The sequence below is a fragment of the Mustela nivalis genome (genome assembly GCF_964662115.1).
Source record: "Mustela nivalis genome assembly, chromosome: X".
Taxonomy (NCBI): Eukaryota; Metazoa; Chordata; class Mammalia; order Carnivora; family Mustelidae; genus Mustela; species Mustela nivalis.
The window spans coordinates 92,835,548-92,849,075 of record NC_139040.1 but is presented as its reverse complement, the minus strand read 5'-3'; the positions used below and the strand labels follow the sequence as shown (position 1 = coordinate 92,849,075).

The following is a 13,528-nucleotide window of genomic DNA, read 5'->3' as shown; positions in this document are numbered from 1 at the left end:
ATCTTGCAGAATATTCGGCCTGTGGCGAGAGAGGCTCTCCGAACAAAAAGAAGTGTCCTCCCCCGGCGCTGAAAGCCAATGAAAACCTGGCGGAGGCGTGGCACGGATCAGTGAAATCACGCCTCTTCAGCTCAGCCACGCCCTTCATTCTTGCTCTGCCTCACCCCAGGGGGCAAATCCGATTGGCTGGGCGACAACCTCAAAGGGCGGGGCCGCACACGTTCACAGTGGGAAAGAGCTGGAGGAGGTGGGGGGGGTGCTGGGCGGGGTTAGACTCTGTCCTATCTAAGGTGGTAAAGGCCAATGATTCTCCAGGCCGCCTCTCCTAGAAAAGTCATCTTCTCGCGAACCTTTGAAATTCCTGCCTTCCGAGGCACCTCAAGGGACTCAGACTGACTGCCTCATCTGTCTTTTTCCTCCTTGCCAAAGTCCCGTTTGCCACCATGGGAATGTACCAAGTGAGACCAAGTAGGGGGACCGAGTGGTGACCGGCACGCTGGTTACCGGCTGCTGCCCACCTTGGCACTAGCAAACTTCTAGCAAGATCGGAACTGAGTACTAAGCAACCTCTACACTTCCCCCTGGCGCCGTTCCAGGGCTGGCGCCACATTCCCCGGTGGGCGCGCAATGGCCGGGCCCCCTCCCGCTGCGGACGGATCTTTTGGTACATGCAGTCCGAGGTGAGTCCCCTCCTTCCCCACTTCAGCCTTTTCAGCGCGTGCGTGCGCATGCGTGGAGCGCGGCGCGCGCGGCGGTTGGGCCGTTGGGTGTTCGGCCCTGGGATCTGCCGCGTCTCCGCAAGCAGTCGGCACTGAGCCGCGAGCCGCCGTGAGCTCTCGGGTTCGAGCGGGCGCCAGCGAGCCCGGGGGCATCGCCCGCAGCGGCCAAGCTCATGGCCGGCTGAGCGGGACGCCGCCTCCGCCTCAACCGCCGCCGCCGCCGCCGCCTCCTCCTCCTCAGCCGGCGGCGGCCCGGGCCCAGCAGCCATGGCCGAAGACTACTGGGACGGGCGCCTGCGGCGAACAGGAGGAGAAGGAGGTCGCGCGGCCTCAGCCCGGGCCGCCGCCCCAGGCGCCGCCGCGCCGGCCCCGCGGCGCTGAGGTTGCTCGCGCGCCCCCGCCGGTGAGCGCGTCCCCGAGACGTGGGGTGGGGGCTGCCCATCTTCTTGCAGAACCAACCCAGACCCCGGGCGGTGCCCAGGGGTCTGGGCTGCACCCCTGGCATGTGCCCCCTCCCCCAGCGAATTTCCCAGAGTGCACCGGGGCGGGGGGTCATTCGGGGCCTCCCTGACCTTGGCCCCGCCCTGGGCCCGGTCTGGGAACTGGGGATGGGCAGTCCTGTGGGTGCTAATGGGGAGCAGGGTGATCAAAGGACTAGAGGATGTGGAAGTGGGTGGTGAAAGACTCGAGCTTTGCTAATGGCCTGAGCTGTGGAGGGGTCGGAGCGTGTGATAAGTCTTAACCGCTGTGTAGGGCTTGAGGCCCAGCGTGTGCTAATGGAGGGGGGCAGTGAAGGGCCCCGACGGTGTGTGTTGGGGGAGAGCATGTTAGGAATGCTGAGGTATGCAAACAGGGTTATAGGTGTGGAGAGACCCCCGTGTGTGTTAATGGGGGTTAAGGTGGTAGAGATAGCAGAAGGGATGCTAATAGGATCAGGGCTCTGAAGTCCTGTGTGTGTTACTGAGCATCAGGATGGTGTCAATACTGTGTATTCGTCCGTGAGGGACTGCAGCGTGCTGGGGTCCAGAGAGTGCTCATGGAGGTTGAAGAACTCCAGTGTTGAGTGTTGCTAATGGGGGTCATAGCTGTAAAGGGTACATGTGTGTGTTAATAAAGGCTGGGTAGTATGAGGCCCAGGATATGCTAACGGGGACAGAGTGGTGGAAGACCCGAGCCTGTGCTACTGAGTACCAGAAGTTATGGATATATGTGAGGTGGGAGGGCACAGTGGTGAGGAAAATGTCTTAGCACTGTAAGAGGTCCAATATATTAAGGATCAAGATGGGGTGTGTGTCCCCGTGTCCATTCGTCCCCAACCATCCATGAGGACGGGATGTGAGACTCCAGGATGCGATAAGGGACAGTTACATATGAAAACCTAGTGACCAGCCTTGGAGGTGCTTAAATGTGTGCCATGGGGAAGAGTCAGAGCCGTATCAGGTCTGGAAAATGCCAGTGAGCGTCAGAACGTTGTGAAGACAGTGTGCTTTTGTCCATGGGGGGCTGGGGTGTGTTGAGGTTCCAGGGGGTGCAGTAAGGAGAATCGGGATTGTGAAGGGGTTCAGGTGTGAACCAACAGGCATTATAGGTGTGAAAGATTTGAAGCAAAGAGAAATAAAGGACAGGAATATGTGAAGGTCTAGGTGTGATAAAGTGGATTCAGAACCATGGAGGGCTGAAGTGTGTGCTAATGGTGCTCCAGGCAGAGTGAAGACCTGGGTGCGCTAATGAGGGCCAGGCCATTATAGAACACTGTGTTGGTATGTCCCTGGGGAATGGGGCTGAGTGAAGGGTTCAGGGTGTGCTAATGGGGAGGCACTGTGTGAGGCCCAGTGTGTGCTAATAGAGGTCAGGGTGAAGTGAAGGTCCAGCTTGTGCTGATGGGGGGTGGTGGGGACAGGGTAGTGAGAGGACCAGAACATGGGTTTACTGATAGTTTTGCCTGAGTGGGCAAAACAGGTCAGGGACTGGCAAGTTTCACCTCATGTTAATGAGATTCAGGGCAGTGTGAAGGTCCAGTGAGTGCTAATTTGGGTCAGCTGTAGAGGGTCCCAAGTGCATGTTAATAGGGGTCAGAATCATGCACAGGGAACAGCGTGTTAATGGGGGTAAGTGCTTTAGAGAAGCTAACGGGCAACTTGGCCTAGGAGGCACCCAAGAATGTGGCAGTGAGAGTTAACTTAGAGGGGCCCGAGCCTATGCAAACAGTGCTCTGCTCTGTTGGGGCTTCCTGTGCTGATGGGGGTTAGAAATAAATGGGGAAATTGCAGGTGCTGTTAAAATGCAGGGAGGCCTTTTTGAGGGGCCAGTTTATGCTTATAGGTTTCTGGACAGGATGAGGATGTTGTGTTTTCGGTGCGAGTTGTGTGGTGACCGTGATGACTAGAGTATGATGACTATGTCTTCAGTGGACAGTGTGGTGTGAGGTGATGAGTGCCTTTGAGGGTGAGAGTATTCTGAGGATGGGTGTATGTCCTCGGAGGGTCAGGAAGGACATATGCCCTTTTTTTGAGTGGAGTTGTGTATCCAGTTTCTTGTTCCTTCCTTTACTATTCTGAACCCTTAAAAAGCTCAGAAAATGGAAATAATAATATTTAAAAGTCTTGTTGTATATTAATGTTCAAGTGTCTCTGTTCACAAAGGTCTGCCCAGGGCACCCCTGCTGGGAATGTTACGTGATACACAGATTTTGTATCCTGTCTTCCTAAAATCCCCCCAAAACTGAATTCTGGAACATGTTCAGCTCTTGGAGTTTCCAGTTAAAGGTCATGGACCCTGGCTCCTTCTGGCTCCCTCCTCATCTTCCATCCAGCCCTACTTAACGTCCCCACAGATGCCCCATTCCCTGCCACTACAGGCAAAGCCGACTGAGTATTTGTCCCATGGATGCAAGACTGCCTTTGGGGCTGGCCATGCTTCTCCTTCTTCAGCTTCAGGTCCAGTGTTCGGCCTGCTGGATCAGGATTTTTGTGGTTCTCCTGGGTTCTCTGAATGGACCTCATCCTCTTTGCTGGGGTCTCTCTGCTAGGCTGGCACCTCTGCTCCTCCTGGGGGTGGTGAGGCCAGGCAGGCAGAAGCAGGGTATAGGGACCAGTGGGGTAAGCGCCTGATTTCAAGGTAACAGATGACCCACTTCTCTCCTCGAATCCAGCCCCACCTCATCCTCCTACCTCCTCTCTAGCTCTACTTCCCTTGGGCCCAGGGCCATCTTAGGCCCGCTGTGAGTCCAGATGGTTCCTAGGCCAGGTCTTTCCCCCACCTTGCTGGCCTGGAGCCCAGGAGGAAGCAGAAGGCCAGCCTAAGCCTTTTGGTGGCCCTGTTCCCTCCAGCGGCCCCATCTAGGTCATCTTCCTGCGATGCCAATGTCCCTGGGCCACATTTTCTGGAGTTGTTCACAAGTAGCAGACCTACCCTGCCCATCCGGGTGGGGATTGGTCTTAGGCCCTCAGCCCTCTGATTCATTAATTTCTGCCATAAGCACTTTTTGAGCGTCTACTCTGTGTCAGTCACTGTTCCAGGTCCTCAGGATATAGCCGTGACCTAAACAGACAGAAATCTACCCTGGCGGAGCTGATCTTCTAGTTATGGCGGTGAGGAGACAGACAGTTAAGAATATAGAAACCAATAAGTAGGTGGTATCATTTCTGAGGAGGTGATAAGTGCTGGGGGGATAATTTGGCAAAGTAAGGGGGAGCTCAGTATGGTTGAGATTTTAAGTAGGGTTATTTGTGGAGGATTATCCATGGAAAAGGTGGTATTTGAGCAAGGGTCTGAAGAGGGTGAGGGAGTGAGCTATTTTGAAATCTGGGGGAAGGGTATTCCATGCACCAGGAGCAGCCAGTGCAAAGGGCCTGAGGTGGGACGGCTGGTTGTGGTTGCAGAACAGCAACTGGCAGTAGTTGTGGGGGGAGGTGAGGCCAGGAAGCTAATGGGGTGAATAGGATAAGACCTTGTGGGCCACCCTTGAGGACTGGGACATTTATTTGGGGTGATAAGGGAGATGTGCACTCTCAAGTAGAAAAAATTTTAATAAGGCCCGGCTTATAAAAATCTTGAGTGGGACCCATAGGGTCCCAACCTGGTTGAAACTTTCCAGGAGCCCTCAGGACAGCTGGTGTCCATTGAGATTCAGCACTCCCCACAACCTACCCAGTGGTTGGGTCTGGGCAGGACTCCCCTCTCCGTACACCCCTCACTTGAGTAGACCAGTGGGGTAGTCCACTTAGTCACCGTGACAATGGTTGCTGGGGAAGGCGGGCGGGTCCTTATGGTTGTGGGGAACATTCTGCCTTGGCAGTTGGGGGGTGATGTGGGGCTGGTGCCGGCGGAACATGCCATTCTATGGGCGAGTCCAGGGCCGTATTGGTGGCCCCTCAGTCCTGGGAGAGCGCCTCGCCCCACCCACAGCTGGGCCCATCACCGCCACTGCACCTGAGAATGCCTGCTGTGGGGGCCTTTGTTCCCACAGTGAGGCTGCCCCCATAGAGGCCAACAGTCCACCAGTTGGGCCCTTGCCCTCAGCCAGCCACCCAGGCCTCAACACCCAGGTGTGCTACTCAGGAGTGCGGTCCCCAGGGGCTGGCTGTAGGTGGGTGGGCACTGACAAGGGTCCCCATCTGTGCCAGGTTTCTGGGAATCCCAAGTGTTTCAAGGCCTCCACAGTGGTTGGGTGGGCACTGACACAGGTTCGTGTCCATGTACCTCACTAAGTTGTCTTGGGCTTTAGGGGGCCCGTGATGGTCAGGCAAGTGCTAACGTGGGATCCATTCCCATCTATCCCTCCTGCTCAGGTCGCCATGGATCGGATGAAGAAGATCAAGCGGCAGCTGTCGATGACACTCCGAGGGGGCCGAGGTGTGGACAAGACCAATGGTGCCCCTGAACAGATAGGCCTGGATGAGAGTGGGGGTGGCGGTGGCAGTGACCTTGGAGAGGTACCCACTCGTGCCGCTCCTGGGGAACCTCGCTCCGGACGGGGCCCACTCAGCTCTGCACCAGGTAGGTCCACTGATCACTCCTGCCCCCAGCACTGGTCCCCAGGAGCTGCCTCCCAGCCTAGTTCTCCTTAGACTTGTATTATTTCCATTTTCCTTTCTCTATTCTCTTCCCCTCCCTGCCATTCTCTCAGCACCCTCTATCTGTCCATCTGTGTCCCTCTCCTTGGCTTTGTGCCCAGGCCTCAGGGGGAGGAAGCGTGCCCTGCCTGCTGCAGCTGCCCCAGCCTTCCCTTTGCCCTTCCCCTGCACTCCGCTATGGCCCCCTCAGGCCTACGGGTGCCTGCCTGCCCTGGGCCAGCACCAGTCTCAGCTCACCCCTGGAATGGGGGTGCTCCACTAGGTGACTATTGCCCCTCTACCCCTACTCAGCCCACCGCGACCTGTCTGAACCTTCCTGGGCCTTGCCACCCTCGCCTGAGGGACTCCAGGTGGCGTGGGGGCTTGTGTGTATTTGTGTGATGAAGCAGTGTGTTCCGCAGGGGAGGGGGTTCCTGGGGCTCTGGACCTCAACTGGTCTGCCCTCCTCCCCCTGTCCTCACTACCAGAGATTGTACATGAGGACTTGAAGATGGGGTCTGATGGGGAGAGTGACCAGGCTTCAGCCACGTCCTCGGATGAGGTGCAGTCGCCAGTGAGGGTGCGCATGCGCAACCATCCCCCACGCAAGATCTCCACCGAGGTGCTTAACCCTGTCTGGCTGGTGGTGGGACGAGAGAAGAGGGTGGAACCCGGGAAGGTGGCACTCATGGTCTTCCCACCTGTCTTGCCTTCTAGGACATCAACAAGCGCCTGTCACTCCCAGCCGACATCCGGCTGCCTGAGGGCTACCTTGAGAAGTTGACCCTCAACAGCCCCATCTTCGACAAGCCCCTCAGCCGCCGCCTCCGCCGCGTCAGCCTGGTGAGCGTCTCCTGCTTCTGGCCTCGCCTCACCTCTGCCCACTTCTCTCTTTCCCGGCCCCTCCCGTGAGCCTGCTTCAATCTGCCCTTTTACCCCACAGTCTGAGATTGGCTTTGGGAAACTGGAGACGTACATCAAGCTGGACAAGCTGGGTGAGGTGAGAGACAATCGGGAGGCCTGTGGTGGGGATAGGGGGCCGCGAGAGCTTCCTGCAGCTTCCAGCTCCTTTCCTGTCACTCTTCCTCACACTCCAGGGTACCTATGCCACCGTCTACAAAGGCAAAAGCAAGCTCACAGACAACCTTGTGGCACTCAAGGAGATCAGACTGGAACACGAAGAAGGGGCTCCCTGCACCGCCATCCGGGAAGGTACAGACACCCAGGAAGGCCGTCCCAGGCTTCCCGGGCTCTCCCCATGTCTCATCCGTACACACCCCATGGTGAGCACAGAGACTGGGGGTTTTGGGACTTCGCTTCTGACACTCTGGCCTTCAGTAGAAAGTGCCCATCGTGCAGATATCTAGGTCATAATCGAGGTAACTGGGGATCTGTTCCTGTTCGGAGAAGAGACCAAGGAATTAGAAAGCCAGGTGCTTGCTTTGTCCGCTTCTGAGAGCACCCATGGAAGTGCTAACGTTTCCTTGACATGACAGTTTCTAGTCTGACTGTCCCACGGAATGAGCTTGAATTGCGTAGAGGTTACATGTGCAAACTCAATTTCATAGAAGCTGAGAGCCTTTGTACTGAGGGTTGAAGCAAAACCCCTTTGCAGAAAGCAAAGACAGGTTGTGAATATCTAATGTCACATAAGCCTGGGGCTGTAAGCCCAGGTTCTTGCTTCTTGCTGCAAACTTCTCTGAATCTTAGTTTCCACATCTGGAACATAGGAACACCCCTCCCTAGCACCGGGTGGGATAGAGCCAGTGGTTATGAGCCACCACCCCAGAGTGCACGGGGAAAGAAAGGAACCTTAGGCTCATCCCTGTCTGGTCCTCATCCTCGCCTCTATCCTGAGGGTGGGGTCCTAACTCTTCCCCCATCTCATTCCCATGCTTCCTGCAGTGTCCCTGCTCAAGGACCTCAAACATGCCAATATTGTCACGCTACATGACATTATCCACACGGAGAAGTCCCTCACCCTTGTCTTTGAGTACCTGGTAAGGTTGAGTGGTGGTTGGTCCTGGAGGGAGGTGGGGAGATAGCCACTGTCCCCTCTTTTCTCCTGTATCTCCTCTCCTCTCAGGACAAGGACCTGAAGCAGTACCTGGATGACTGTGGGAACGTCATCAACATGCACAACGTGAAAGTGGGTGTGGGGCAGGAAGCGGGGGCACACGGGGGCCCCCACTCACCCACTCCACCCCACAAATCTCCCAGAAACAGACTTTTCCCGATTGGCTTTTTTGCTGGGAGCCCTTGGAGGGCATTGGGACCCTGTCCTCTTCCGTGAGATAAGGCTCTGGGCTCAGTGTCTGTGTTTGGGAGGGGGAGCAGTGTCTGCTGGGGGTCGGGCTGCTGGATATACTTTGACCTCCACCTGCCTTTCCTGGGTCCCTAGCTGTTCCTGTTCCAGCTGCTTCGTGGCCTGGCCTACTGCCACCGGCAGAAGGTGCTACACCGAGACCTCAAGCCCCAAAACCTGCTCATCAACGAGAGAGGAGAACTGAAGCTGGCAGATTTTGGTACCCTGCCCCCCCCCGCTTCCCCGTGACACCCCAGCCTTATCCTCTCAGACCCTCCTTCTTCATGACTACCTAATCTCAGTCCACTTCAGCTTCTCCAGGCTTTGCTTAAGATGCTCTCCATCCCAGCTGTCCTCTCCCCCAGACTGCCCGGGACCTCCTCAATTCCAGCTGCCCCTTCTCTCAACCTCCCAGGCCTGGCCCGAGCTAAGTCGATTCCAACGAAGACCTACTCCAATGAGGTGGTGACACTGTGGTACCGACCCCCTGACATTCTGCTTGGGTCCACGGACTACTCTACCCAGATTGACATGTGGTGAGGACAGGTGGAAGTGTGGCAGGAGCTGTGTAGTGAAGGTGGTGGCTTGGTCACAATGGCCAGTCAGCCGACTGCCTCCCTTTTCACTGTGCCCTCCCTGCCTAGGGGTGTGGGCTGCATCTTCTATGAGATGGCCACAGGCCGGCCCCTCTTCCCAGGCTCCACCGTGGAGGAACAGCTGCACTTCATCTTCCGCATCTTGGGTGAGGAGGAATGGGCCCTAGGGGCTGTGGGGACATTTAGTGATGCCCTGTGGATGCTTAGAGTAATTCTTCCCCACCAGGAACCCCAACTGAGGAGACGTGGCCAGGCATTCTATCCAACGAAGAGTTCAAGACATACAACTACCCCAAGTATCGAGCCGAGGCCCTTTTGAGCCATGCACCCCGGTGAGACTGGTGGGTGGGTGGGCAAGTGTTAGGGGCCAGAGTGCCCAAACTCAATTTAAAGGAGGTCCCCTTGTCCTTGCTGTAGACTTGACAGCGATGGGGCTGACCTCCTCAACAAGCTGCTGCAGGTGAGTCCACCTTCCTGGGCCAGCCTTGGGGGTTAGGGGATTCTAGGGGTGGGGAAACGGGGGAGCTCCAGGGGTGGGGAGGAAGAGAGTCCTGCTTGTTGAAGGTGTTCAGTACACTGCCGCCGCCCTCACTGCCCCTTGCCCTCCCCACACCTGTCCCCCCACTCAGTTTGAAGGTCGCAATCGGATCTCCGCAGAGGACGCCATGAAACATCCATTCTTCCTCAGTCTGGGGGAGCGGATCCACAAACTTCCTGACAGTGAGTGAAGCTGGGGGGGGCTGGGGGGGACAAGAGGCTGGGCAGGTTATGCAGGGCTCGGGTTGTGTCACCTCTGGGGTAGCACATCCTTGTTCAGACACGTGATGTATTTATTACAAAAATTAACTTGGTTTTCGGTTCCTTTTTTACCTTTCCTGGGAATTTTCAAACATACATAAAGATAGATGCAACATCACTTTCCCTTATTCTAGTAAACATTTTCTTATAAAATATATATGAAATGCACAGATCATAAGTATACATCACAATGAATTTTCACAAACTAACACACCTGTGTAACTGGCATATGGGCCAAAAAATAGGATATGAGGGATGCCTGGATGGCTTAGTTTGTTAGGCGTCTGCCTTTGTCTCAGGTCATGATCCCAGGGTCCTGGGATCAAGTCCTGCATCAGGCTCCCTGCTCAGCAGGGAGTCTACTTCTCCCACTTCCTCTGCCTGCCACTCCCCCTGCTTGTGCTTGTGTGTGCTCGCTCTCTCTCTCTCTCTCTTTCTAACCTTAAAAAAAAGAAAGAAGAAATAAGATATGAGGAGCTTCCCTGAAGGTGCCCTCTTATTTCGTTTAGTTATCTCTAACCCCTTCCCAAGGATTACCACTAGTTGGACTTCTAACATTGGTTTTCCCCATTCTTGGAACTATGCAGAAATGTAATCACACAGGGTGTTCTCTTTTTTATTTTTAAGATTGATTTATTTCCAATAGAAAGTGTGAGTGAGGGGCTCAGAGGGGTAGGAAGAGAAGTCCTCAAGCAGATTCCCAGCAGAGCATGGACCCCGACACGGGTTTCAATCCCAGGACCCTCAGATCATGACCTGAGCCAAAACCAAGAGTTGGACACTTAACTGACTGAGCCGTCCAGGCACCCCAAAGATTTATTTGTTTTGGAGGGAGTGTGTGGTGGGGAGGGGTTGAAGGAAAGGGAGAGAGAGTAGAGTTAAAGCAGCAGAGCCCGACATGGGACTCAGTTTCAGGACCCTGAGATGACCTGAGCCAAAACCAGGAGTCCCGACGCTCAACTGACTGCACCACTCAGGCGCCCCTTTATATATTTGGGGGCACCAGCCTAGTTCAGTTAGTGGAGATATGACTCTTGATCTTAGGGTTGTGAGTTGGAGTCCAAAATTAGGTATAGAGGTTACTTTAAAAAAAATAAATAGGGGGCGCTGGGTTAAGCCGCTGCCTTCGGCTCAGGTCATGATCTCAGGGTCCTGGGATCGAGTGCCGCATCGGGCTCTCTGCTCAGCAGGGAGCCTGCTTCCTCCTCTCTCTCTCTCTGCCTGTCTCTCTGCCTACTTGTGATCTCTCTCTGTCAAATAAATAAATAAAATCTTTAAATAAATAAATAAATAAATGCATAGGGGCACCTAGGTGGCTCTGTTGGTTAAGCATTTGACTCTTGCTTTTGGCTCAGGTCATGATCTCAGGGTAGTGAGTTCAAGCCCCACATTGGGCTCTGTGGAGTCTGCTTGTCCCTCTCCCTCCCCTCTGTCCCTCCCCATACTCCTCTTTCTATCTCCCTCTCTTTTTCAAATAAGATTTTTAAAGATTTTATTTGACACAGAAAGCGACCACAAGCAGGGGGAGCGGCAGGCAGAAGGAGAGAGGGAGAAGCAGGCTCCCAGCTGAGCAGAGAGCCCGACATGAGGCTCAATCCCAGGAGCCTGCCCCAATAAGATCTTTTTAAGAAAAAAAAAATAAGTAGAATTATATATATTTATCTATTAGACCAAATAATATGAGTCCCCAAGTATTCCCAACAGGTCATCAACTTGTGGCCAATACGGTTTTATCTCTATTCCCTCTGATTATTTTGAATCAGATCCCAGATATGTCATTCATCTATAAATTTCAGCATGTGTCTCTAAAATATTTTTCATAACAATATTATATACCTTAAAAATTGGCCCACTTCCTGCATCTCCCCACTAGATTAAACTAAAATCCCAAGCACCATCATCTAGACTCAGCAGGTGGTAATTGCAGTACTATTATCACACTTGACAGAATTACTGATTTTCTGGCATTATGTAATAGTCCATATTCCATATTCCCTAGCTGTAGCTGGTTTTTGTGTAAGGATTGTTTGATAGGCGAAAGTCAAGCCTCTCAAAGAAAAGGCAGTTTTTTCTAATTCCCCCAAGGGGGCCATGTGGGAGGTGATCCTGGATGGCCCTGTGGGTCATTTCCCAGTGTCTCTCTTCATCCACAGCTACTTCCATATTTGCACTAAAGGAGATCCAGCTACAAAAGGAGGCCAGCCTTCGGTCTTCATCAATGCCTGACTCCGGTAGGTGTGGCCCTCGCCCTCTTCCCTGCCCCAGCCACCATCCTGATTACCCACCAACAGCCATCCGCTCTGCTTCCCCCTCCAGGCAGGCCAGCTTTCCGCGTGGTGGACACCGAGTTCTAAGCTGAGTTCTAAGCCACAGACCGAGGCCCCAGCAGGCAGCAGCTGGAGGGATGCCACTCCCCTCACAGGGCAGCCCCCAGCCGCATCCTCCTCGCTTGCTGCCTGCCTACCTGCCTGACTCATGCTCGCCTGCCCACATGTTCCCGCTGCCTGTCCGAACACCCGACCATTGGCCTGTCAGCCCACCCATTGGCCTGTCTGCTGGGTGCTAACAAAGCTCTCATCGCTCCTTCGCCTGGTTTGTCTGTCTTGTCTGTCTGTCTGTCTCTCTCTGTCTCGGTAGTTGCCGGCGGACAGCATGGCCCTGCCAGCCTCCCACGCTGAGGCCAGGCCTTTCCCCCCCTCCCCATCATACCTTCCCCCAGGACCACTACCCCATGGCCAGCCAGGGGTCCGGAGCTAGCCTGGGCTGGGGGATCTCGACTCAGGATGTGGCAATGCCTTGGGTCTGAGGCTTCCCCTGCCTGCTTTCTTGCCTGCCCCACCTGCCTCATGTTGTGTGGGCCTTTTTTTATTTGTTTCATTCATTGTTGTTTTTAATTATTTTAAATGAGGTTTTCATTTTTTAAATGCAATATCTCTGTATACAGACTGGCTGGGCCCCACCCCTTGCGTGTGGCCCTCCCACAGTATTTTGTGCAATGAAGCCCCGCTCCCAGCCTTTCCAAGGCAGGGACACAGCCCCTATTTGGAACCCTGACCATCACCAGACCCTGGGGTCGGCTAAGGGAAAGCATGCCTTGACCATTCGCCTTCCTACCCCCCCGGCCCGCCATCCTTGGCCACAGGGGGACCTGTGGACTACCGGAGACTCTCTGGGAGGTGGACGAGGTGGGGGGCCCCCACTCTTTCCCTCCTGCTGTCCCATAGCTGGGGCCTCCTTCCTTCTCAGGGTCTCCTTAACCCAACCCTCCCTCCCCTGTCCCACTCGGTGCTGTTGAGTAGGGCCCTGCCAGGAACTGACCAACTCTTCAAGGAGCCATAGTGTGTATATGTGCACAAGCAGGGGCAGAGGGGTGCATGGGGTCCGGGCCCAGGTGTTATCCCTGAACCCCTGGGGAGGGTGAGGCAGGGCAGGGACAGGTCGGTCCCAGATGGGTGGTTACTTCCCCATCCTCCACTCTAAACCTGGGTCCCTCAAATGGGGTGGGAGGGCTGGGGTGGGGGCCCTCCTAGTGGGGTTTGGGGGGTTGGGTTCCCGAATGCACCATAATCGCTGTATGAAATATTAAAAAGTCTAAAGTGAAAAACCTGATTGCAAGTCCCTGCAGGGGTGGGGGTGGGCTCAATCCATGGTGAGTTCTGGGACCTTGGAGAATTTGTAACTGGTCTCCATCATCTAGGAGAGCAGTGAGGTGGGTCAGGGACATGGCATGACTATGTCCACACAACAGTAGAACATTGTGTTGAAGCAGGTGGGGCAGGCTGAATAGAGGATGAACTACTAAAAATCAAGCAGAGAGAAAAGAGATTCACCCAAGTGTATGAGGAAGCTAGATGGTGGAGACTGGTGTATGTAGAGGGGCTGTTTGTTTGCAAGACACTTGGGAAGGCCCAATAAAACCAGGAGGTAGGGAGGAGAGGCCCAGTATGACCACATGTCGGAACTGGACACCATGAGGCAGGCCAGTTGGAGAGGGAGGTGGGAGAGGAGGGTAAATTTTGGACCACTGAGTAGGTAGGGGAATCCTTTAAATGGGTT

At 54.7% G+C, this 13,528-nt stretch overlaps 1 protein-coding gene across 13 annotated transcripts; it reads left to right on the top strand.

Moving 5' to 3' along the window:
• Window positions 1–226: 226 nt before the first annotated feature.
• Window positions 227–13,076, top strand: CDK16 (cyclin dependent kinase 16). 13 transcript variants are annotated; one of them, XM_082718161.1, is made up of 17 exons: window positions 994–1,122; window positions 4,226–4,309; window positions 5,510–5,717; window positions 6,262–6,395; window positions 6,491–6,616; window positions 6,717–6,773; window positions 6,871–6,985; window positions 7,679–7,773; window positions 7,860–7,922; window positions 8,175–8,298; window positions 8,494–8,614; window positions 8,723–8,820; window positions 8,901–9,006; window positions 9,071–9,134; window positions 9,304–9,394; window positions 11,626–11,703; window positions 11,764–12,059. In XM_082718161.1, the coding sequence occupies exons 2-17, from the start codon at window positions 4,304–4,306 to the stop codon at window positions 11,829–11,831; spliced, it is 1,554 nt and encodes a 517-aa protein (XP_082574287.1). In that variant the 5' UTR covers window positions 994–1,122; window positions 4,226–4,303; the 3' UTR covers window positions 11,832–12,059. The 13 variants fall into 13 exon arrangements, with proteins under 13 accessions (XP_082574279.1, XP_082574288.1, XP_082574286.1 ...); XM_082718154.1 differs by having other exon boundaries at window positions 997–1,122; window positions 9,092–9,134; window positions 11,789–13,076; XM_082718153.1 differs by lacking the exons at window positions 994–1,122; window positions 4,226–4,309 and adding an exon at window positions 227–680 and having other exon boundaries at window positions 9,092–9,134; window positions 11,789–13,076.
• Window positions 13,077–13,528: the final 452 nt, after the last annotated feature.

Excerpts from the sequence above, each read along its gene's own strand:
- CDK16 (XM_082718152.1), top strand. The coding sequence starts at position 5,051 with ATGCCATTCTATGGGCGAGTCCAGGGCCGTATTGGTGGCCCCTCAGTC. Across the intron at positions 8,299-8,493 it reads ACTGAAGCTGGCAGATTTTG|GCCTGGCCCGAGCTAAGTCG; the intron begins GTACCCTGCCCC and ends TCAACCTCCCAG. Across the intron at positions 9,395-11,625 it reads GATCCACAAACTTCCTGACA|CTACTTCCATATTTGCACTA; the intron begins GTGAGTGAAGCT and ends CTTCATCCACAG.